This window comes from Strigops habroptila, chromosome 9 (genome assembly GCF_004027225.2).
Source record: "Strigops habroptila isolate Jane chromosome 9, bStrHab1.2.pri, whole genome shotgun sequence".
Taxonomy (NCBI): domain Eukaryota; kingdom Metazoa; phylum Chordata; class Aves; order Psittaciformes; family Psittacidae; genus Strigops; species Strigops habroptila.
Genome location: NC_044285.2, coordinates 14566984 through 14589637, shown reverse-complemented (window position 1 = coordinate 14589637; position 22654 = coordinate 14566984). Strand labels below are relative to the sequence as shown.

Below are 22654 nucleotides of genomic sequence, written 5' to 3'. Positions count from 1 at the left end.
TATTAACATGTTTCTCTCTGCTGTAACTCTGAGATCGACAGCTGCAAGACAGGCATTTTATCCACTAAAAAAATACCCAAATGTACACGTTTATACTCATACCTGTGTGTATTTAGTCATTTATACACGTGTGCCCATATCTACGTACACACACACGTTTATAAACAGCCTTTCAGATTCAAAATTCGTAAGAAAATTCTCCCAAAAAATCCCAATTAAAAAAAAAAAAAAAAATTAAATCTCAAAGCATTGTGTATATTATATATATATAAATACATACATGCTGGGTTTTTTTTCTCCCTTTTCAAAAAGGCATTGTAGAAATCCACTATGAAAGATGCAGCAACTCCACCTTGGAAAAAGGCTCAAAATCTCAGCCTATGCTGAGAAAAACACATACTCGAGATACTCAAAGACTGGTACATCAAATTAACTCATGCAATGCACAGAATACAACAATAACGTGTAACATATTCACAAATTTAATCTCATAGTAATCATAGGTGATATAAAATACGAACAATATTATTCCTTAAAATTATTTTGGTGATAACTGGCACATTACTTTATTGCAGTCTATGTAAAAATGATTCTACAGTATTTAGAATTTAGAAAACAACCAATTTATTTCTAAACTTGTAGATGAACTGAAAGGAGTGGAAATCTTTGAAGTCTGTATTTTATTCCTTAAGCACAAAGAAGATACAAAACTTCCATCACTGAAGTATTATTTTGGTGCTATAGCATTTTATAAAATTTAAATGGAAAGGCCCCAGTGAATGAATAAGCTCAATTATTTATTGGAATAAAAAAAAGAATAAAATAAAGATGTTTAAAAAGTACAATTTCAATTTGTGCTGTTATTTCCACCTCAACATTTTTGCAGCTTTTTTTTAATGGGGGGGTTTTGATTATTTTTGGTCTGCAGCAGAGCTCTTGAAAGGAAGAGAAGAAAAGGTGAAACTTGAAAGGAAGATGTAATTTTTATCTGTAATTATTTTCTCAAAAAAAGCTCTGTATTAAAATTTTGTAAGCTTCCATAGGCTGAGAATATTTTCTATATATCAACAGGTGAAAGGAAAAAAACCCCAACAAACCCACAGGCTAAATCAAGGTCTTTATTTTCTTCACAAAACAGATTAAAACCTTTTTTCTTTTTAATTTGGGGAGGACTCGATATATATATTTGTTTATAACACCTATTACACATAATGGTAAAATTTTACTCCTTCGCAGGGGATATGTACTAAAACAGTACTGTTCACTCCCATGTCTCCCTCGCAAAACATACAGACACTACAAAAATTTTACCTCTTTTAATAGTACCCCCCACACACACTTAATTTTTAAGCTTCTAATTTCTGTGCCAGTGCACCCAGGACCATCTATTGGGCTGCTCAGACACTTGGCTTTTAGCTTAATATTAAGCTTTCTTCTGGCTTACAAACTTAAGAAGTTAAAAAGAACAAAACATTTAATAAAATGTTACAATACACACACGTATTTTCTACATGTCATTTCCTATTTGCTTTGTGTGTAAATAAATGAGATTTTATATACATCAGCAGGTATCAAGGAATGTAAACACCCAAAATCTAATACCAATAATCTAAACAAAAATCTCAAATTCAAAACAATGAGGTACATATTGCCAACTGCTAATTGGTCAAACAATATAAATAGAAGTAGTAAAACATCAGAATTAGGGTATGTACTGTTCCCTCACTATGGAAAGGCTCATACAAAGATTTGGCAAACACACCAAGGGGTACACTTCATAAACTGTAACACAAAAAACCAATCCCCCCTACTTCACATATCCTCCTTCTGTATATTTAAATCAGTACTTTAGTCCAACCTGCAGAATTCCTAGGAGAGAAAATGCTAAAGACTAGTGAGATGTTAGAAAAAAAAATAAAATTACTTAAATAAAACGTTGGGCAACATGATATAGGATCATCATATGATTTGTCATCTATTTACTAACTCTTCAAGCTCATAAAGGTCACCTCTGACCCACAACAGGCACATGCTATCAATTTTCCAGCCAGGCTCTCCTACAGTACCAGCACTTCCATCTACTATATGCCTGGAAATACTTAATAAGATCAAAGCCTTTTTTCCTGCTACAAGAACAAAGAGAAATGTTGTAATAGAGTGATCTGTGCTCTAGAAAGAATAAAATCAAAACTTCATGCAAGTTATATTCCCTTTGCTTCAGGGGTATTGTATAGTTAATTTTACTTAAGTCTTATATATATCTCCACATAAAACTTCAAACAGATTGTTTTAGCCTAGGAGCAGACATGAAAGAAAAATAATGTCATATTTGAAAGACAGCTGGCATTTATACCAAAGGAAATGAAATAGAGACCAAGCAATTTTACTCATTCCCCCAGCCTCTCCTCCGGTATCTTTTCTTTTATTCAAGAAGCCCATACACAGTGTCTTCAGTGACTACAAAGATCCACAGTTTAATTATCACTGAACAAAGATCTTGGCAAAAAGTTTAGCAATGACGGCACAGCGCACACAGGCCCACGAGAGGAGAAAGAGCAGTTAAAAGAAAGGGAAAGAAAACAGAGATCAGTATCAGCATCTCGCTTTTTCTTCCTACTTAATGTAATTTTTACAACAAAAGAAAGCCAAAACCACATACAACATCAACAGACTGGGAAAAGCACACAGTGTTCAGTTTACCACTGTATGCTAATTTTTATACACAAAAATCAGAACTGTCGTCATACGAACTTAAAAATTCAAAGTATCAACCGTGAAGCAGGAATCTCCTATTCGATTTCCAGAGAGTTACAACGCAGAGAGGAGACTTCTGCCTGTGACCCTGCCCGCCCGTCTCCCCCTCCTCCCGGGGCTGTGCCAGTACTTTATGTCCCAGTCCCACAGGCAGCTCTGCCCGGCAGCGGTCCCGGCCGCCGCGCTGCTCGCCGCGCTACCGAGGCGCGGGACCCGCCGATCGCCCGCAGCCCCAGCGGCGGTGCTCGAGTCGCGCCCCGGGAGGCGAAACCCAACCCAAGTGCCCAACAGCGCGCAGAGTGCCGCGGCCACGCAGCAACTTCGCCGCAGCGCCCCGTCAGCACCTCAGGGGCCCGGCGCGGGCAGGGCGGGAGCGGCCCCGGCCCCGGCCCCGGCCCGCCGGGGAGCGCCGCCTGGCTGCGGGCCGCTGCCCTCAGTCCTCCGCCGAGCCGGACTCGGTGCTTCCGTACAAAACTGAGGAGACTTCCACTGCCTCCCCCCGCGGACCCCAGTGCACGTCCCCCTCACGACCACTCGCCGCCCGCCCCGCTCGCTCCGGCACCGCCGGCACGGGCACAGGCTGCCCGCCCGCGGAGGAGCCGCCCTGCGAACTCAGTATGTGCCCGAGCACCGGCCGCCAGCCCCGCGCCCGGCGGCTCCCGAACAAAGGCGGCCGCCCTTACCGTCTTCCCGTTGTAGTAGTACATGAGGGAGTTGCTGCCCACCCCGGGGACCGGGTACGCGCAGTACATGGCGCGGCTGGCGGCGGGCCGGGCTGCGCTGCGCCGCCTCCCTCCGCCTCAGCCACCCGCCCGCGCGCCGCTCCGCGCACATGGAGCGCCTCAGCGGCGACTTATGCAAAGCAGGACTGAACCATCTCCGGCCGGCGCGGGGGTAGGGCCGGGCGCGGGGCCCCGCCACCCGCTGCGGCCCGCGCCCCGGACCGCGCCAAGCGGCGGAAGGCGGGGGGGGTTGGGGTGGGGGAGCGAAGGGGGAGCACGCCCCAGTCCCCACACGCGGGCCTGGCGCCCCGAGCAAACCGCGAGCTGCGAGGCAGCGGCAGAGGGGCTCGTCCGGAGCCGGCTCACCTCCCGCTCTCTGTTCTAATTAAATTAGAGCGCTTGCGGCCGCGGAGACGCCGCTTGGTGCGGCTCCAGCCACACGGCCATCTGCCTCTGCCGCGAGTTGCCCCCAACTCTGCCAGCGCTTGGGGACCTGCCGGGCGCCAGGCCCAGGGGCCGGCAGGAGCACCCCGAGAGCGACACCCGCACAGACACCCCGCACCCGGGCAGCGACACCCGCACAGACACCCCGCGCCAGAAAGCCCGTGTGACGGCAGAACACACCCGAGATGCTCGGGTTAATAATCAATTTTTAAAATAACGTAACTGTTTTCGTGTTACAGTATCGATCCAAAATCCATCTTCAAGATCCCGTATACAAAGTGTGATGGCTCTTTGGAAACATGAGCCCAGACTTCCTGTATCTTGTATAATACATTTTTGCGAGGAAAAAGCAGTTCTGGGCCCGTATGAGAAAGGGAGGAGACCCCAACAACTTTGGCACATCACAAAATGGGCATTATACAACATAGCAAACGGACTGCAGCTTCCATCACAAAAATCCCTCATACCTGTACATTATCTGTGCCTGGTTTCTTCACTTAACAGTGGCATGAACTAACGTTAACTCTTAAATGAGGTGTACATTTTTTTATGCCCTACACATGAATGCAGTTGGCTATTAACTGAGCTCCTGATAAGTCAGATACGGATTTCAACCCAGGAAAAAAAAGGTTAAAGCAAAACCACATTCTCCACCTCTGCGTCAACTGCCAATGCTGTGAACTCCCCCTGCCTCCCTCCTGACAAAAGCAGGAAAATACGTCAGGATAAGGAAAAAAAATGGACAAAGTTCAGCAATTTACAGGGAAACAAAGCAAGTTGCAGAAATTTCGTTCATTCTGCCAAGCACCTTGTGTCAGTGGAATCTTCTGAACTAGAAAGATCCACAAGGGTGACAAACTGACTACAGCAGAATACTGTGGTCAGATAAAAACCTTAGTGGGTCTTCTATATAATGTCCATTATCTCAGGACGTAACTACTGTAATGTCTGTACATATACAGAATATACACATACTGACAAAAAACATTCACACCTCCAAGCTTCAGATGTTTTTTCACTGAACTCTTCCAATCATTTAGGAGACTACTGTGCTTAGAGTGTGTTGGCAAATACATCCTGAAGCTTACACCAACTGAAGAACACTTGCATTTTCACTGCAAATCAAACTATGGATCCAGAACTATTTAACTATGCACTAAGGCTAATGATATCCAAACTGAACTCTCCTCCGATACAAAAGGCATAGCAGCAGCTGCAAAAAAGAACATCACTATACTTCAGACTATTAAATCGCCAAGCCCGCAGAGTGACTGGCGGCTTCCTTCTTCCCCCAGGGACCACAAAGACCCATTTCAGTCCCCAGAGAGTCCGTAAGAAGCTTTGATTTGCAGCTAACAATGCCATTCCTTAAAGCTTCTCACTAATGTTCAGGACTCTACAGATGAGATATGCTAAAAGATCTTCAGATCTTTACACGTGCTACTTCTCATAGCACACTAGATTAAAATCACCAATTCAAACTACTGTACAACTTAGAAAAAAACCTAAACACTGGAAAAGGTGCATTCAAGCTTGCAAGGGCTGAAGTAGTAAGAGAACCCTTGTTTTCCTGAAATAATTCAAGCACACAAACTTTTTAATCACTAAATATACTTGCAGGGTAACTGGAATCAGTTCTTTGAAGTAAAGACTATCATCAACATAGTTGTAATTGCTACTGCGCCTCCATGCACACATGTTCCATTTTTTCAATAGTTGTATTTGAGCTGAAGAGCGTGATCAAGCCCCCTCTCAAATAATGAGCATTCTCCACCCATATTACAAACAATTGGAAAAATGCTAAAAGATACAGCAGAAAAAAATAACTTTACGGGGTAGCATTGGGGGTGGTGGCGTTTCTCTGCATTACAATGGCCTTATATTTGTACAGAGCAATTGTAATGAAAAATATATAGGTAATATTAACTGGTAATATTTACTAACACAATTAACATTTATCAGCACAAGGAAATCATAGACATTGTTCACCATCACATGGTTAAGACAACAGCAACAATCAGATCAATAAAACTGAGTAACACCACTGCAAATGCCGTCTGTTTGTAGACAAACTGGTTTAAAAACTTGTACCTCCATAATGAGACAATAAGTGAATTTGCTCCCGAGTTACTTCCCCACAAATCAAAAGGATAACAATTTCATTTTACCAGAAAGGGAGTTAGTTGTCCAACCCTCAGTTACATCGGTGGGAATAAAATCTTAGTCCACAATACTTGAAATTTCTCACTGTATCTGCTCGACATTTATTGTACAGAAACACTGTTTCTCACAGGATGTTTGCTACATCGATGCACCTTACAGGATCCAACCATAATTCCATCCAGCATATCAAACTTTCACCCACAGAAGTTTACTTGCACCACAATACATGAAAAATAAACCTAAACTGAAGAATTTGAAAGACTGCTCCAACACTTGCGACGCTGTTACCGACAGCTCTGTATGTGCAGGAACTACTCCCACATAACTATTCCAAAAGCTCCTCAAGTCCAAAGTAAGTTTTCGTTTTGTGGTTGCAATTTTTATAATCCCCATTTAAGCCAAGCAACAGCTGCTCCGAAATTTGTTTTCTTAAGAGAATCATGTTACAGTGAAATGAATCATCGCTGGATTAGCGATACTGTACTGGGTACAGTTGTTTACTCCATTTTTCCTTGGTGACAAGTCAAGGGTTAATCTTATGACTCAGCCTGACAAAACAAGTCAGCTGGAGACAGGGCCAATTTTTTAAACTTGATTTCAGACAGACATGCCGTCAGCAGAGGAGCACTGAACTGACATGCACTTTGTAGCCCGAATTGTTTCCACTCATGACCCTGTACTGTGTGTCAAAAACAATAAACTGCCTGTTTCTAAAGTATGTAAAGAGATTATGAAAGCTGATGCGGAATGAAATACTGACCTAATAATAAACCAAGCTACCTGCAGGAGGGTATTTTCAAAGATCATTTTAACACTGAGAGATTTTGTGAATGAACTGTGTGTTCTCCCTGAAAACACACTTTTATGTGAAATACGTTTTTGTCCAACTTGTCAGAGCCACACAGCAAACGCACGATAAGCATATGTAACCCATCATTTGAATTTATAAAAGAATAAACATAATTTCTCCAGATGACTGAAAATTACACCGTATGAAGGATAATTATGTAACTGCCTCAACGGACAAGAGCCATCCTCTGGTCAGATGTATTCCACAAGACTGAAATAACAAAATACTTTTAAAAGGTTATTGCTTTTTAATCACAGGTTTATTATTTTTAATGGGTTTATTCAAACACAACAAGCAGCGAAAACTAGAAAGTGAAAGTTCCTTTTTCACCAACAAAAGCAACTGTGACATGTGCCCAAGTACCACGAGTTTGCTCACAGAGAGGTGGTTTCAATCCTGCTCAAAAAATGGTAACCTGGTAAGAGCCAAAACCTGCTTTGACGGGATACAAATTCCGTTGTTCTTACTAATTTCCATTTAATTTCTTAGGGGCTAGGTTAACCTGCTATCTTTGGAAATAAGGCAAAGGCAACTGCCCTAGAAGCCTTTCCTTTCCTCCCCACTCTGTCCAAGGTTGGAACTCCTTATCAGTTTCAACCACATTTGACAAAGGAACAGAAGTTTCGCAAGCGATTAAGCTCTTACCAGTTTCTAAGAAAACTGGAACCTGAAGAGGAGACAGACCACAGCTGATGCCCCATTGAAATAAAGGCAAGGAATGGGGAAATGAGGATAAAAGACAAATTTATAGTCCAATGCTGAACAACCTGTTGCTAATTAAAATACACACAGTAACTTTCAGCTGCTTCTCTTGCAGCTATAGTAAGGTCAGAGTTAGGATCATTGACAAAGGATGCATTGAATATCATGCATAATGTAGCTGTTAGACACAGACAAGCTTTCAAGCCTTAAGAAACAAACCTGGCTGTTTTAAGGGGAAAACACATTGCTTATTATACTGTCCTCTATTCAACTGATCAGTTAAGTAAATGCTAATTTAGTTTTAAATCCTGGAAGTATAGCCTTGTGTTATTAACCAACCACTAAGTATGCTGTTCAGCAGAAAGAGAGCAGACTAACTGTATGGAAGACAACTTAAAATAACCCAGTGGACTAAATTCAATAGGCAAAACCTCCATAATGTCCAAAGGAAGATGATTTAAGCAAATTAATTTACTCATCTATGCAAGAGCTAAAATACTTTGGTGGTTTTCCTGTTCAAAAGGTTTGTCTTTGAATTCACATTTAACAGTCGTGTTACTATAACCAGGGAAGAGGGAACAGTTTGAAGGGATAGAGAATAGACAACAAGTACTAAGGAAATTGCTATTAATTGCTATCCATTACTTTTACCTAGCAATATTATCAGATTTTAGGGGATGCTTGCTGGGTTTTTTGTTGTTGCTTGGGGGGGTGTGTGTGTGTGTGTGTGTGTGTGTGTGTGTGTGTGTGTTTGTTTTCAATAAGCTCCAGTTACCTATGACAGATTGGGTTAAAAAAGTTGGGGTTTTTTGTTTGTTTTTAATTGGAAACCTCAGGTAGAAAGTTTCTCTTTCAGTAGTTTTCCAAATGATACTGAATTTCAGATGTTTAAGTTTTTACATAAATATTGTACTAGAGTGAAAAGAATGAGGAAAAAAGTGCTGTGTATCACATTCTTCAGAACCAAATACAAAATAATTTATTTGAGCTGTTAAAACTTGTTCCAAAATTGTTCAAATACAACTTCAATGGGATATTGCTCAAATCCAGAAAGTTTTATCATTTTGCTGAAATATTAAGCACTTAAGGTTTGAAAGCCTCTATATGAAGGTTTCAACTCCCTATATCGGCATTAAAAAGTCAACAAACATGTTTATTACTCTGAGGCAAAATTACCCCACCAGAAGTCAGATAATCATCATCCCAAAATGTGCTTAAAACCTACCCAACCTAAAAATGTGTATAGACCATAACAAAATTGTAAAGCCTGAAATCAATCAGCAAGGCTGCATTAGCAAAGGCTGCAGAAGACCACCTGAATCACCAATCTTTCCACAGCAACTCAGTATGACCAAGAAAATGCATTTGGAAAATTAAAAAGTGATTAAGGGGTCCCTCTGCTGGTGCAACCTCTTAGTATCCTTCAACTCTTCTCTCGCTACGGAAGTACAGTGTATTTTTCACTTTCCCCTCTCACCAAAACCGTGCGGCTACACCTGCACTCGTGTGATCTCCCTGTAGGTGGCTCCAGACTCTGCACCTGAGCCCAGCCCAAGCTCCGAACACACACACACACGCACACACACACACGCACACACACACACGCACACACACACACGCACACACACACACTCTTTGTGAATTTATTAAACGATCCCGTGTCAGAGAAGCTGTAGGAGACTGCGTGCCAAAACGCAGAGAGCTAATTGTGCCGCAGCATGTATTTCCTTCTATTTATCCCCTTCTCCTGTACTCCAACTTGCTGCCTGGAAAAACTGTTTTGCAAATGAAGCAGAGTGAGTTACCAAAAGCCAAACGAGCAATCCTCCTGCCATCCACAGTTAGGAATCTGCCTACTGCTTCCCTACAGAAAGAAAAAACGCTAACAACTAACCCCAGCTATTGGTGCAATGGTGAAATCCCATACTTAAATCTCTAAGACTGTACAACTTGCTTTTTTTTGTAAGTCTTGACATCACAAGAAACTCTGTGGCACTAAAACAAGAGGTAATTTAATTCAGTTTCTTCCCTTCAGTGTGCAAAGGCCCATCCTGACCTGAAATTTCATTTAAAGATGATGTGCTTTAATTTCATAAAATAAAGCAGAGCTTTAATTTCAGTACCATTCTTTTGAAAAAGCAATCATTTTTGTATTGCCGCTTTCTGACAAATGGGCAAAGCAACCCGCCCAACATTTGGGCTGAGCAAGCAACTGAAAGGAAACATCTCGTTTCAACAGCACGTAAAAGCCTACAAACACAACACTGCTCACCACTTTCCCAGCTGACTTCAGGGATTATAAAAGCCTTCCCACCAATACAACAAGTATTATCAAGCAAAAGACATTAAGAAATAGTCTTCAAAAAAGCTTTTATCCTTATCTAATGTTATAAAACACCACAGTAATTTATGGTAATGGACACATTAATCTTTGAGGTAAAGCAGAAGTTGCAGCAATTCCATATAAATTCTCCCTAAATTACACGAGCTGCAATTCAGTCATGTTATTTTTTCAGATAACAGTTTTAGAACTTATGCACAGATTTAAGATCCTTTTATGCAGATCTACACTCTAATTTAAGAGCATCTAATGTGCTAATTTTAATATGTTGTGAAAACTTAAAAAATAAAGTATCTCCAGTAAATGCAAACACAAAGAAATAATTTGACATCATTATATATCCCTCATATACGTATATGCAGGATTTTAACAAAGAAGATCTCTCAATGAAACAACTTCACCATAGTTCACCACAGATGACAAGATAGTTTGGGGAAATTATCTGATTTTAATTTAAAAAAATGCTATTAGGAGAGGGTTACTTAAGCACCTTCACCCTAATTCTGTGAGAACTCGATCTGAACTTTTCACAGCAGGACTTTGCAATGAACTGCTTAGTTGTGTAATGACAGCTAAACGTTCCCATATAGCAAAGAGCAGGTGGGATGCTATAATCTGAGGTTACTGCTGGTTTCAGATAGGTTTCAAATAAAGGCTACGTTGAAAAAAACTAAAATCATCTAACCAGAAAACCAGGTCTTTTTCTTAATAAACATAAAACCTCAAAGAAACACTTTTACTTGGTTTGTAACAGAATTTGGGGGTTGGATGGTTTATGTATTTGCTTTTTGTTCAAGCTCACAGATGAACATGGTGCTTAAAAAGGAGTCTAGAGCAAGTCCCTAAAAACATTATCCTTTGAATCAGGTGACCAAAGAACAGGCATAAAGCAGAAGAAAGGAAGATGAAAGACTGAGTCACAGGGAAGAAATCACAAGTTCTGTGTTGCATTACCCATAAGGATTTATTTGCTCCGTTTCGTTATTTAAAATTGCCTTCTAAAATACAGCACAGCATCGGAGGCAAGGGTCAGTGAGTTACTGCTGTCTTTGAGAGTGTTAGATGCCAAAGACAAGTGACAGTTGAATGTATCACTTGACTGCGCAAGGCAATTCAGAACAGCTCTGAACAAACTAAATGCTGCTTTCTACATTTTGACACCATTTCTGGCCAGTGGGAGCAAATCTTACAATCAAAAATAAAAATAAAAAAAATAGAAGTCTCACTAGAAAGTCAGTTAAACACAACATCGCTGTCAGTTAAATGCCACACAAAGATCTACTATCTAAACACCATACAAAGATGCTCCACAGTTTGTATTCAGAGCCACAGACTTCACCAAAGTATTCCAAGGATCTTGCTTTACACCAGGCTACTTCGATACCCATTGAACTTGGTAATATTGAGGATAATTCTCCAAAGAAAGTCCACTCTGCATGGTGAATGTTGTATTTCAGATAAACATTCAGAGGACTGGATCCTTTCCACTCCACCATTTCGAATTATCTCCTTTACCCTTCAGGAGAGGTAGAGGAAGGAGGGAGCACAGAAGGGAGTAAGATCTATTATTTTCCTTCTGGTACCAGTGCTACCTTTTGAGACAACTCTTAAGATGTATTTCTCATGCTCGGTCTTAACAGACTAACATGATACCAAGAAGAAAAGTAAATGTTTGGGAGGTAGTTCTATGCACTAAGCCGAGTTTTGTTTTGGGTTTTTTTTTTTTTTAGCTTTCCTTCATAAAGAACTCTAGCAATAAATTAGCACCCATGGACTATATGCATACTATAGAGGATGATATATGGGGAACCCCTATAATCAAATTTTAAATTGTCTTAATATATTGAAAAACATAATGAACTTGAATTTACTAAGAGACTTCTGGTACTAGAAAATATTCATTTGACAGTCCCTTATTAAATAAGTGGAAATCTAAAGACTAATATTAAACTGATTGTCTCAGGTACTGTGGAAACTCTAATACACTCAAAATATTTATTAGAAATGGCATTACACAGAAAACAATCAGGTATTTGTTCCTGTCTGTCACAGCTCATTTTCTGTAACAAAAATTAACAGACATGATGCATTTCAGGTTTGTTTCTCTGACATGAGACTAATTAAATGGCAACAGAACAATGATATTCTCACTATTTTTCTTAGAATTATGACTTCATGATAGCTACTGATTATGGTACTAATAAAAAAAACATTAGTTAGAATTATTTTCTGACTACACATGTAAACAGTATGTTTCTGCTCATAGCCCGTACATAATTAGACAGCAATCTCCCTGTGCATTTCCAAGTGAGCCTTACTTTTCTTTCTCCTCCCTCTGCAGACTGAACAGCTCTTTGAAAACCCTGATATCCTGCTCTTCCTAATTCAGCCCCATGGATTAGTTACAACTGGTTTCAAGTCATATGATATTATTAGTTTCCTGGCTCAGTTAAGGTACCTCCTACAATCAGAAAAAAATTCAGAAATACAACAGTTCTGAATCTCTGAGGATAATGTAACTCACCAAACAGTATTTCCCCCCTGCTATAACATAAATGGCACATCATAATTTTTCTGTTCACTCAAGCCTGGCTTGAGCTAACAGTGAGGAAAAATAAACCACTGATTGTTTTAGTTTCTACCCTCCCCAGAAGGCTTTAAATTTAGTAGTTGTAGTTTAACAAATGCTTGCGTGTCAACATTCAGAATGTTTTGCACAATGACTCACCACTTAGAAACTTACAAATGCATTTGCCCGATGCATCTGATTTTTGCAGTAAAAGGACAAGTTCACATTCAACTGCACTCCAGAAAGTAACTAAACAATTCGTTAGCACTTTTCTCTCTAACAATTTTTACTTTAGGCCTTGATAAGAACACAGGAAGAAAGAGAGACCTCAAAGCAAGTAATTTCAGAAAATACCATACAAATCCAAGAGACAAAGAAACTACAGGAAGATTTTTATATATATACTTCCCCCCCCCCCCTTAAAATTCTGTTTTTAAATTACAGTTATCCGGGAAATTAAATTACTGTTGAGTATCTGTTGACATGGTAGCCCTATCCTAACATGAAAATGTTGCAGAAAATCTTTTAGAAACTGAAAAATTAAAAAATACAGATTTGTATAACATTAAGTAGCACCTTTCTTGTGACTTTTCATATTATAAACTTATCTGCATTACCTATTAGCTAAACTGGTTTTTCTCTCTCCCACAACACATTCAAGACTTCTTACCCAGGCATATTTAAAATAGAGACAATACTTCCATATTTATCTGTCAGTGAAATTTAGGTTTTGTGTCATCTTCCAAAACACATAAGATCACTTCTATCACTTCTTTTTCATACATCATTTTTACTTCAAGGCTCTATTCAGCCCTGACAGCCTTGAAATACATAGAAACAGTACTTCAAAACTGCAGCATCGCAATCACTGTTTATTCACAGTAACCGCACTTTACTGCACAGATTGGTACAATGTTAACACAAATAAAATTTAGCGGCATTTTGCTGTCTCCAGTCTTCCCACAGAGGAATTAAATGAAAGCCATTTTTAAAATACTGTTTCTTAAAATTAAAGCCTGGTAAGAGAAATGAGAGAAATGTTTCATTTGCTAAAACAATCTCTTTACCTGGCTGACGCTATTAAATATTAAACATGTAACGTAAGCTTTATTACTCGCCTGGAATTATGGTAATAAATTACATGAAAACTGCACTGCTCTGTGTTTTAGCTTCTCTGACATTTTAAATATATTTTTGTTAACCTAGCAGAAATCATCTGCTAGACTGTAAAGCCACCCTACATAACACACAACTGTTAAAATGTAAATTGCCAAACTATTTTTAGCTGCTGCTGAAGGGGAAAGAAAAAAAAAAAAAAAAAGGGCAGGGGGGGAAGGAAGAAGAAGAATATTCCTGGCCTCGGGAATAATGATTTGAGGCATTGTGTTCATTTTGTTTATCAAGCAGCTATTCAGCCTCTAGTGGGGCCCAAGTGCTTATGCAAGCAAAAGCTTTTAAGAGTGCCTGCAGCTGCAATCCTGGCTTCCAGGTAGGCTGCAGGTTCAGAGCACAGCTGCCCCAGGCTATCTAGACTATCTCAGCTCCATCTGGAAGTACGGTTAAAATAGGATTTCAGATCCTTCTTTCTGTATATATCATAGTGAGCAGGGGGAGGGAGAAGGGAAAGAGGGAGGAGAGAACAGGGAAGATGCAAGGGCTAGAAGACACCATCCGTACTTGAGCCTCAATACAAAATGAAAAGCTCAGAGCATTCCGCTCCGCTGTACCTCTGCTGCCCGTGCAGTATGTTCCATTCAGCCTATCCGGCTTTGAGTTATGACTCAGCCAAGTGCACCTGCGCCCATGTGTTAAGTACTGCCAAATAAAAGCCCAACAGCCATTTACACAACAAAGAGATGTACCCCGCAAGGCAGGAGCTTCCCCCTCCCCTCCTGTTTGTTCTGAGCAGGGGAAAACACAATTCCGTCCTTCACTTCACTGGGGATTTTTCACTTCACGTGGATTTTTAAATGCAGATTCATTTATAAACAATTTTCCCCCTTTTAAGAATAAAGCATATTTAATACCACAAAACACCCCTATAGCATTAGATTATCACAGCCATTAATGATTTTTCCACCAAAACCCTTCCAACCTTTTTCATCAAAGCCCTTTATTCTCGAAGGATAAATTTTCAAGCAAAGAGGGATCAACAAACTAGTTGCTTGAAAGCTTTCCTGATGCTAGGCTGAAGTTAGGAAAGGCTTAATGAAGGCTTTAAAATCCACCAGGGCTTCACAATGAACATCTGACTCGGTGATTTATGCATATTAATAACCTCAGTCCTACTGAGGCAAGCTGAGCTGTACATGTCCTCCGAATCTTAATGTCTTCAGCTCCACTGGGATTATTACAAATGTAAATTTCTAAGATTCTCAGCTATTAATCTCTGTCTGTCCTCCTGTTCAGCAACATAATGACTAATTAAACATCAAAAGACCTGTACAGGAGATCTTCTTTGACAGCTCCTGGCCCAGCTCTCTTCCCAAGAGAGGAATTCAAATGACAGGGACAAGTGGGTAGGAGCATATGAGCAAGCTACAAATCATTGCTATGAAATCTAAAAATTCCACATCAAATGTGTATTTAATCCTTCAGAACCACTCCCAATTACCTAGCCTAGCTGTTCATGTCCGGCAGATAGCCTTCCTAATGCTGAAGTCAAGTAATTTGTGTGTATGTCAAGAGAGCGCAATTTGAGCATGATTTGTTTACTATCACTAAAAAAATGCGGTACTTACAGAAGAAGGCAAACCAGGGGGCACCTTTCTTACTTTCTTTGTCTGTAGAGGATCTGTACACAGAAAAAACAACGTTTCATCAAATATCTACGTTACAGATTAAAAAGAACAAATAACTACACGATACCGTTTTTTCTTTCCATGCTAGATTTCTTATTTTCGAATGTAATGCATTTTTTATTCTGTGCCAATGAAATCTTTCACATCAATACAAGAACGTAACATACCAATGTTCTTCTCTAAAATAAAGCTTCTGCTAAATATTTTGCTAAACAATTACTTTCACGAAGAACACTAACTCTGAAGGGTACGCTGATGCCGTTTTACACTTGCTAAGAAACAAGTTTAGATTTGGACTCATTAGTGAGAGAAATGCTTTCCCTTTTTGCACTTTAAAGACAGAACTATCAAAAAAGAATTTATGACATGTTGAAGTATGATTTATACTCTAAAAATACTAATATGATGTAATTTTCCATAGCTTTTAGACTACAGCAAGTTTGTAAATAAACAGCAAATCTAATGACCTAATCACTTTTCTTAAGTAGTAAAGCAATACAACTCAAATTTGTATGAAATAGTAAAGTATGATACCTCCTTCCTTCTACCAGTAATTATTATAGCATCACAAAAGTACCTAGCAATTTCACTACCTAAATTAAGACTCTGAACCAGTTTAATCAGCTGCTAATAAAATTAAATTTGAACACTATGCATGCAAATTAGAAGTTAACCGATGGTCTGAAGACTAGTATCTGGCAAGATTACCAGTTCTACAGTTGACCCATTGAGTCTTCAATCAAAATACAAAATTCCTATTTTTCTGTTTTCATTCAGAACATTTAATCACAATGTTGTTATACAATATGACAAGATAAAGGTGAGATAAGGTGAGAATATCTGCTGGGTATCTTTACTCCGATCATTTCCCACAGGGCTTGTTTGAAATGAAAATAAAAGGACTTCCAGAAGAGATATTTACACTGCACTCAAAAACTGTCACCTGGCATGAACCACTGGTTGGTTTCTATGAACTTTAGTAGCAAGTTGGAAGAGAGTTTGTTAAAATCCTGGTCACACAACTCCTTCCTGAGGATAAAATGGCCTTATCATTGGACTTCTAACTAGTAACATTTAACTAGTCCTTAAAAAAAAAAAAAAAAGATGAAAATTCAGACATACTTGCTCAAGCTATTGGAAACAAGACCAGAGATAAAAGTGTACTTCCTCTTTCCTGTGTATCTGGAGCAACATTTGTAACCACCACCTGCCATGTCCCGGGTTTACAGTCCTCCAGATTCAGCCATGACAGGAAGAGGAATATCATGCTGCTACCAATTTGAACAGGTTTATATCCCTCCTGCTTCTCTTTCAATGAAAAAAAAAAAAAAAAAAATAGTACTACTCCGAAAACACCGTGCTTAGCTTCATTTTGTTAATTTTAATAATATTTGCAACTTACTGAACTCTGTATAGTTTGCACAAGAAACTAACTTAATCACATATTCAAGTAAATAATAGAAATCAGACAATCTCGTGTAGGACTCTCCCTCAGTGACTGCTCCCTAACTATTCTATGAGTCTATGATACCATACCATAACCTTTCTGCACATGTTGCTATCAACTGTCCAGCTAGCACCCAAATACTTGAATAGATCCCCACTACTTGAAACCATAGCAGGTTACTATTACAATAGTTTCTCACTAAAACCGATTCAATGGGGGCTAAAACATCATCGTAATTATCCCACCACCCAACTCTTTTCTATTAAAGTTCAAACACCCTTCCAAGCAGCAAACAATTTCACTTCACTTTCCTCAGACTGCTCCTTTTCTGAAACAGATCTGAAGAACTGCTCCCTTTGATTCTCATGTTCTGAGGAACATGAACACTTACAAAAAAATCTGTGAAGACAGACAACCCCAGATTAAACGGTGGTTGTCTTGACAACAGGTTAAAAAGTTACACAAAAAAGGTATTTTAAAATACACATACACACACACACATATATATATAGGTAAAGTTCCAAAGTAATATTTTTATAATTAAAAGATTTAAAAAACAAATGTCAAATATGTTCAGGACTTTTTTAATGCCCAAGGAGTTTGCAGTTCTAGTTAATACTAAAATTACTTCAAGAAACAATTTGCCTTTGATGAAATCTTATTTTGTGTAAATATGGTTTAAGTTACATGGTTTCAACAAAAAAGATTTTATTATCAATAGAAGTGCTATACAGAATCAGGAGCATTAAAAACAGAAACATATAACTTGACTAATCCTAATGACATAACATGCTAACATTGAAATATGGTAGCTTTTAAACTAGAATATCAGGTTACAGTCTTTCTTCTCATACCAAAAAGAATGTTTTAAAACTTGCACACCCAATTATTCACGATACTCTTATAGCAGAAATGATAGAACAGCTGGTTCCTTCTTGATTCCCTAATTCAATACAAAGTCTTTACAGCTATGAAACATTACAACTATGACCAAGTACAAAAGTTCTGTTTATCTCTAAGTATCTCCAGAATAAAATATTAATACTGTCACAGGATTATAACAATTTTTAAGCAAGTTCCTGCCTGTGTATTTTGCAAGGTAGTTTGATTTTAGGATGAACTACTAGTTTCCTATTGCTAAGAACTTTAAAGGCATGTTGAACCAATTACAATGAACTATATATTGCCCTGAATAAAGTTACTTTTAGCATATAAAAGGATAATTGTTTCCCCTTTGTGTCTTTCCCCTACTAAATAATGGTAATGACCTCAAGGTCAGGCATTTCCAGGAGTTAATGATGGCATGGGTTAAGGGCACTCAGCTGGTCATCAGCTCCTATCCATCTGTCATTATTGCTTTTGCAATTAAGGGGTTTATTGGAGTTTCTTGTTTGTTTTATAAGCAATACTGACCAGTGTTGAATCCAAACTAGCATATCAAAGAAAATGTTAATAATTCCAGTTTATCTCTTATATAGCAGTTTGCTGTAATTTGAATTGCCCAGTACAGAGCAATCTCCAGCATATAAAATGAACTGTCAAAGAAAACAATAAGGTCTGCAGAAATGCATCAGGAAAAGAAGTTTAAAAACTGTCTATATTACTCACCAAGAGCTGGTGAGTCATGAAGTGGTCTTCGGCGCTGATTTGTGCCAGAAAAGGGATAGTAGGGTGCTCCAGGTTTTCCCGAGGATGACAGCTGACCTGGACTTCCAAGCCCCATATCTGACCGAAGCAGACTAGACTGCAAAATATACAGAGATAAGTAAAATTAAGCTCTATAATAACTCAGCTGTTATTATACCAGGCTGACAAACTATTAACCACACATAGTGCTCTCAGCATTTATAGAAATTTACTGGGCTTTCAGTGAAGGTCTTGTGGTTCAAAATAAGAAAAGTTTACTTTTTGAAATTCAGAGAATATACTAAAAGCATAATTCAAAAAGGCAGAGCAAGTTTGGCTGCGAGCCTCCATAAAATCATAACCATTTCAGTTTAAAACATCTGAAAGAATCAGTTCATTCTTAAATTCTAAAGAAATACCATAATACTTTGTTTGGTTTGACATGTAACACCTCTTCTATTACACAATATAAACATAATTGATAAAAACTGCTAAGAGTTTATAGTGTGACATTAGGCTTTAGCACATACTTAGAAATCCAGACTTGTATTACATTCATAAAAACATGGAATAATTGCAAAACAAAACAGAACAAAACCAACACCCAAAACCCCCACAGACAAACGAGATAAGATTAATGCACAGAACATAAAAAATTGACATCTAAAAAACTTCAAACCACCAATGTAGTTGAGCCCTACCCTTTTTGTTCCCTTTTCATGCAGTAAATACAAAAACATTCTAAATACTTCAGCGCATTATATATTGTTTGGCCTCACGTTATTTCGGTTTCTTCTGTGAAACTGAAATGAATGTTGGTGATTTATGAGAACATAGTTTTACCATGGTTGATACTATGCTTAGTCTTCCTGTAGTCTGAAAATCCCCAAACTTGGAGCGAAACCCATATAACTTTGTACAGAAAACAATGCTCCCAGGCAGTGAGAGGGCAGTCACCACCGCTTCCCTCCTGGCTGTTGCATACAGCTTTCCTCATATAGCAACATTGTCTGTGGCACACACAGCTAAAACCACTTCGCTTTTAGTATCTGCAAAATCAGATTATTAATTTTAATAATCTGCAAAATTAAGGTTCCATGGTGGCCTTCAGAAACAAGTGATTTGATTTCTTCAAACTTGGTCACTACGTAGTGCAGTCTTCCCTGTCAGATGGCAGGACAGCAGTCGCACTTTTGTCCTGCAATTGTCAGGTGATGCTAAGACAGAAACTGCTGACTAGTTTAACTTTTATACCAAAACAAACTTGAGGTGCCACTAGTTAAAGTTTCTCTTTCAGCCCCACCGCTCCCAAGACAAGTTTCCTCCTCCCCTCAAACTGCTCTCAACGACAAAGTCCATGTGCCCGCCGGTCCCAAGCAAACACAGTTCAGACTGGATCGTTGCAGGAACTGCTCTAGCGCTGCTGCCTTCTAGGGGTACAGCAGCCCACTGGGATACATGCAGAGGCCATTGGTCCTGGCTCTCCTCACCTTTGCTTCTAAGGCCTGAATACCCTCATTCATAAACAAATGTATTTTTTTGATTACATTATATCATTCAAGCCAATTCTTGTGGTGTGATGACTTGTGAAAGGTGAGGCTAACTCACATGGCTTTCAGCAAGGTACTAAATCCCTTCTCATTTGCAATGCACTGGCATTAGCAGAAAATCCTGAGTTCATATAAAATTACAGACCACATAAAAAAAAAAAAAAAAGAAAAAAAAGCAATAACCTCAAGTGTGTTTTTCCAGATAAGTGGCTTTGCATCATACCACTACTGAAATTTCTATCTTTTACTTCTCTGATGACTAATTTGAGCATGAAAATCTTGTATTTTAATTGAAAAGACTGGGATGTGAGTCACTCCATTACAAACTAAAGGAGGGCTCAGAAGTGTTAACTATTTCTTACAAATCTATCACACAGTTTGAAGAACAAAGTTAGCAATGACTAAAAATGGTAAGGCATACAGTTTCCTCTCAACTCCATTTCTTCATTCGTACTCTTACAATAAAATAGTCTTTAACTCAGAATTGTTAATATAAAACTCATATTGAAATTAAATACCCTTATAAGGAATGAGGTGATCTTTAAACAAAGTACACAGAAAATATGGGGTGTGTGGAGGTGGAATCTGCTTGCAGACTGTTTCAAGATTTGCTATTTTTGCCTTTGACAAACAGTTAAGAGTTTATTGTTTTGCAGAAAACATGATGATTATCAGAATATCTGGCTTACATAGTATGAGTCTGAATTTAGCAAAGATGCTATTCTAAACAATCCTTAGCGCTTTAGTGGTGAACACTGTGCAGGAAACCTGGGCAACATTTTGTGAAAAGCAGTTCCTCCAAAACACCATCCAAAGAAAGAAATGAAACCAGTTCTGCACTTAGCCCACGACTTGACCTTCAGCCCAAGAATACCTAGGTCTAAAGCAAAACTACTTTACATAGCCCATGGAGAAGAGGAGGAAGTACTGTGAGAGTTGTCATTTCAAGTAGCTGAAGCAAGGTCCCACTCACAGCATCCCAGAACCGCTGAGGCTAGCAGGGACCTCTGGAGGTCACCTAGTTCAGCCCTGCTCGCTCAGAGCAGCTGTCAAACACAATTAGGAACTATGTCCCATTCACATTAAAGACAAACCTCCCTGCTCCCCCCAGCATCTCCTGATTATTGGGCAGGGATTTTGGAAATGCAATGGGATCCATACAGACACCTCCAAAAAAAAAGAAAAAAAAAAAAAAATAAAGGGGTGTGAGGGTTCTTAGTTCCTCAGTTCCTCTATTCACTGGGGGGGGTAAAGGGGGGAGAGAAGGGGAGAGAAGAGGAGGAAGATGACAAAAAAAAAGTAAAATCCAAACCAACCCAAATTCACTTCTACCAAGCCACTCCAAAAGGCATGTGTCTGTATCTCTTCCAGACTTAACCTCCAACCTTTACCTCATGACATTTGCCACTCTTGCTTTTGTCCTAAGCATTCCAGTTGTTGACATTTTTATCAGACCCTGAATTTCAAAGCAGCATGGCTACAACAACATCAGCGTGTAAGTAATACAATACATATGCAGTAAATCTCAAGCTATGTCACACACTCTAAAGAAGTTTCCTGATCTATATTGTGTTTGGGTAAGAATTTTTTATATATATATATTTAAAAGGGGGGGGGGGCGGGGGGTGAGGGGAACACACCAAACCCACAACCCTCTTCTACCATCCCACAATCAAATGAAGCATCTGTTTAAAATTTTATAATTGTTCCTCAGTCTTCCAAAAGAAAATAAAAATAGATGTCATTAGTTCGGCTCATTGATTTTTCTGCCTGTTTGAACCAATTGAGAAGCAATATTGATTAGGACTGATCCTTTCCTAAGGGCATCTGATAAAGAAAGGAATACAAAAATACCACTGAGGATAGCAAAAAAGCTTTGTATTATCAGCACCAAGCTTCTCCTGACTAAGTGCCCGAGGTCCCTGCACAGAGGCAGATCGCTTACATACATAGTTTGCAGCATTCTCCACAGAGAATGTTCATGCTCACTCCGAACCTCATCTGCCAAGCACGGATCCAATTACTAAAGAATAATCAATGACTGGTTATTCTCCTGAACACTGCCGAGTCCTGTGTGCATTACCATTATAAATAAAAAGGCATAACCCTTAAAATATGCCTCTTTGGATTCTATAAAGCATATTTTCAGCCTCGAGATAAACAAGAATTTATTTAAAGCAGTATTTTCCCTAAAGAATGTGTGTTCAATAACCAATCTTAAAAAAAAAAGGAAACAAAAAAGGCTTTTATTACCATCACTGAGGAACACAACAAGCCTGATTCCAAAGAGAAGAGAGAAAGAGGTAAACATGACTGCTTTACTTTTCAAATTTATCCCTTTCAGCAAAACCAAAAACCAGTTTTGACGGCCTCCAGAGAAATGGCACAACCAGACCCAAAAAATAAAGGCTTTTACAAGGGTCACTATCTAGACAAATGCTTTATAGGTGTCCTTTTCCTAAGTAGTATTCTCATAAAAATAAAATGCAGGGGAGTCATCTGTTCAAACATTGCAAGGGTGAGGCACGGGGAAAAGAATCACATCTACATATGGGGTGTGTGTATTTATGCACCTTTGTTGCAGAAAACAAGTCACTTTGTATTGCAGCTGCACTTAACGTGCATGCAAAGTTAGCTTCCATTCAAACTAACAAGCTAATCAACCATATCTTATATCAAAATGGT

The 22654-nt window shown here is 39.1% G+C and overlaps 1 protein-coding gene across 16 annotated transcripts in view; it reads right to left on the bottom strand.

Moving 5' to 3' along the window:
- The window catches only part of TCF12 (transcription factor 12), a 168532-nt gene that overhangs the window by 36597 nt on the left and 109281 nt on the right, over nt 1-22654 (bottom strand). For 11 of the 16 annotated variants that reach the window (XM_030496888.1, XM_030496886.1, XM_030496892.1 and 8 more), the window contains 2 exons: nt 18402-18537; nt 15287-15339 (listed from right to left, as the gene is read on the bottom strand). In XM_030496888.1, the coding sequence (XP_030352748.1) occupies nt 15287-15339; nt 18402-18537 (189 nt within the window). The other 5 variants (XM_030496898.1, XM_030496900.1, XM_030496902.1 and 2 more) reach the window with 3 other exon arrangements.